We start from the raw sequence: 1,376 nt of genomic DNA on the forward strand, positions 1-1,376 counted from the left end.
GGGATTTATGCAGATTCAGGAAAGAGAAATATAGGTATTAAGGAAAACAATCTGAGCGATATGTAGGCAAGTAAGCAATTATTCGGGATAAAATTTAAACTAAATGGATTGAAAAAGATGACAGGTTATCTGAGGTTGCTTGGGTCTACACCTTAGAATTTCTTATGGTTAATTGGCATCAGGTTATGGATTTTAATTTTCATTTTTATTATCCTGATGATAATACCTTTGCGTGTTGCAAGTTTGTGTATTTGTATGGAAATATTTGAGTTTATCAAATGACGTCGTTCCAGGGAAGCACAACTGCACAAGTTCCTTTCTTCTTCATAGCTCGCAGCCGCTGTTCCTGCAACTTCTTGTTTACACGCGCTGCCGTCAACTCCATTGCCAAACCACTGGAATCAAAAGTCCCCTTTAAAACCCCAATCCAAAGATGCAGCACGATGAGGTTATATGGCACGTTATCAGGCACAACCATTGTAGTTTCATGGCCAAGTAAAGAAACACTACCATTCTCTGCTTCAATTATTTTCATTACTCTCACGGTTCTTTCTCCTTGTTTTTGTCAAAAGTTCCAAATTTTCACAGTTTTTTGGTTTATTTTTCTTTTTGTGTAGAATTACGACGGGGAATTTTTGTAGAAACCCTTACAATGTTACTGGACTTTGCAATCGAAGCTCATGCCCCTTAGCTAACAGTCGCTATGCTACTATACGAGAGGAAAATGGTAACTTTGCTCATAAACCATATTTGCTTTTTATTAAGCTCTTCTTTTTTATTTGTTCTCTTGGATTTTTTAAATTTATTGTTTGGTGAGTTTTTTTTCTTGAAATTAGTGCATAGTGAACGATATTATGCTTGTGGGGTTTGTGATTGTCAAGCATATTCTAAGCTGATGTTAAACTTTGTTTCCTTTGGAAAGAATCACTATATTACTATAAGAAGATGGCATATTAAGACCATGCTTTACAGCGAGTTTGATATGATACCTTGATGTGGAACTTGTTTTCCATATTTCAATATAGTATAGGAGGTTAATTTTGATGCATTGAGAATGTAAAGGTTTTTTGCACAATGAATCCATCATATTAGTTTATTTTGCATGATTATTCAAGTAGTAGTGGGTGTGGGACTTGAACCATATTTTGTGATATAGTCATGTGATAGAATGATAGTATAAGTTTTGGACCGTTTGTGCATCAAAATTAAATTCATAGGGTAGGAGAAATTGATTCTGGTTGGTGCATAGTGTGTCAGTTATTAAATGGTGACCTTGCAATAAGTTGAGTTTGGTGCGAATATGTAGATAGTAATGGAATTATGTTGGGTACTGCAGGTGTGTTTTACCTTTACATGAAAACTATAGAAAGAGCTCA

General features: G+C 35.0%; 1 protein-coding gene across 1 annotated transcript in view; it reads left to right on the forward strand.

The window, feature by feature from the left end:
- Window positions 299-1,376, forward strand: part of LOC107643534 (protein MAK16 homolog) — a gene marked incomplete at its 5' end in the record, with an annotated part of 5,300 nt that continues 4,222 nt past the window's right edge. Inside the window, 2 exon segments of the mRNA XM_016347215.1 lie at window positions 299-495; window positions 618-727. Coding sequence (XP_016202701.1) covers window positions 434-495; window positions 618-727 — 172 coding nt within the window.

Source organism: Arachis ipaensis, chromosome B05 (assembly GCF_000816755.2).
Source record: "Arachis ipaensis cultivar K30076 chromosome B05, Araip1.1, whole genome shotgun sequence".
NCBI classification, from domain to species: Eukaryota; Viridiplantae; Streptophyta; class Magnoliopsida; order Fabales; family Fabaceae; genus Arachis; species Arachis ipaensis.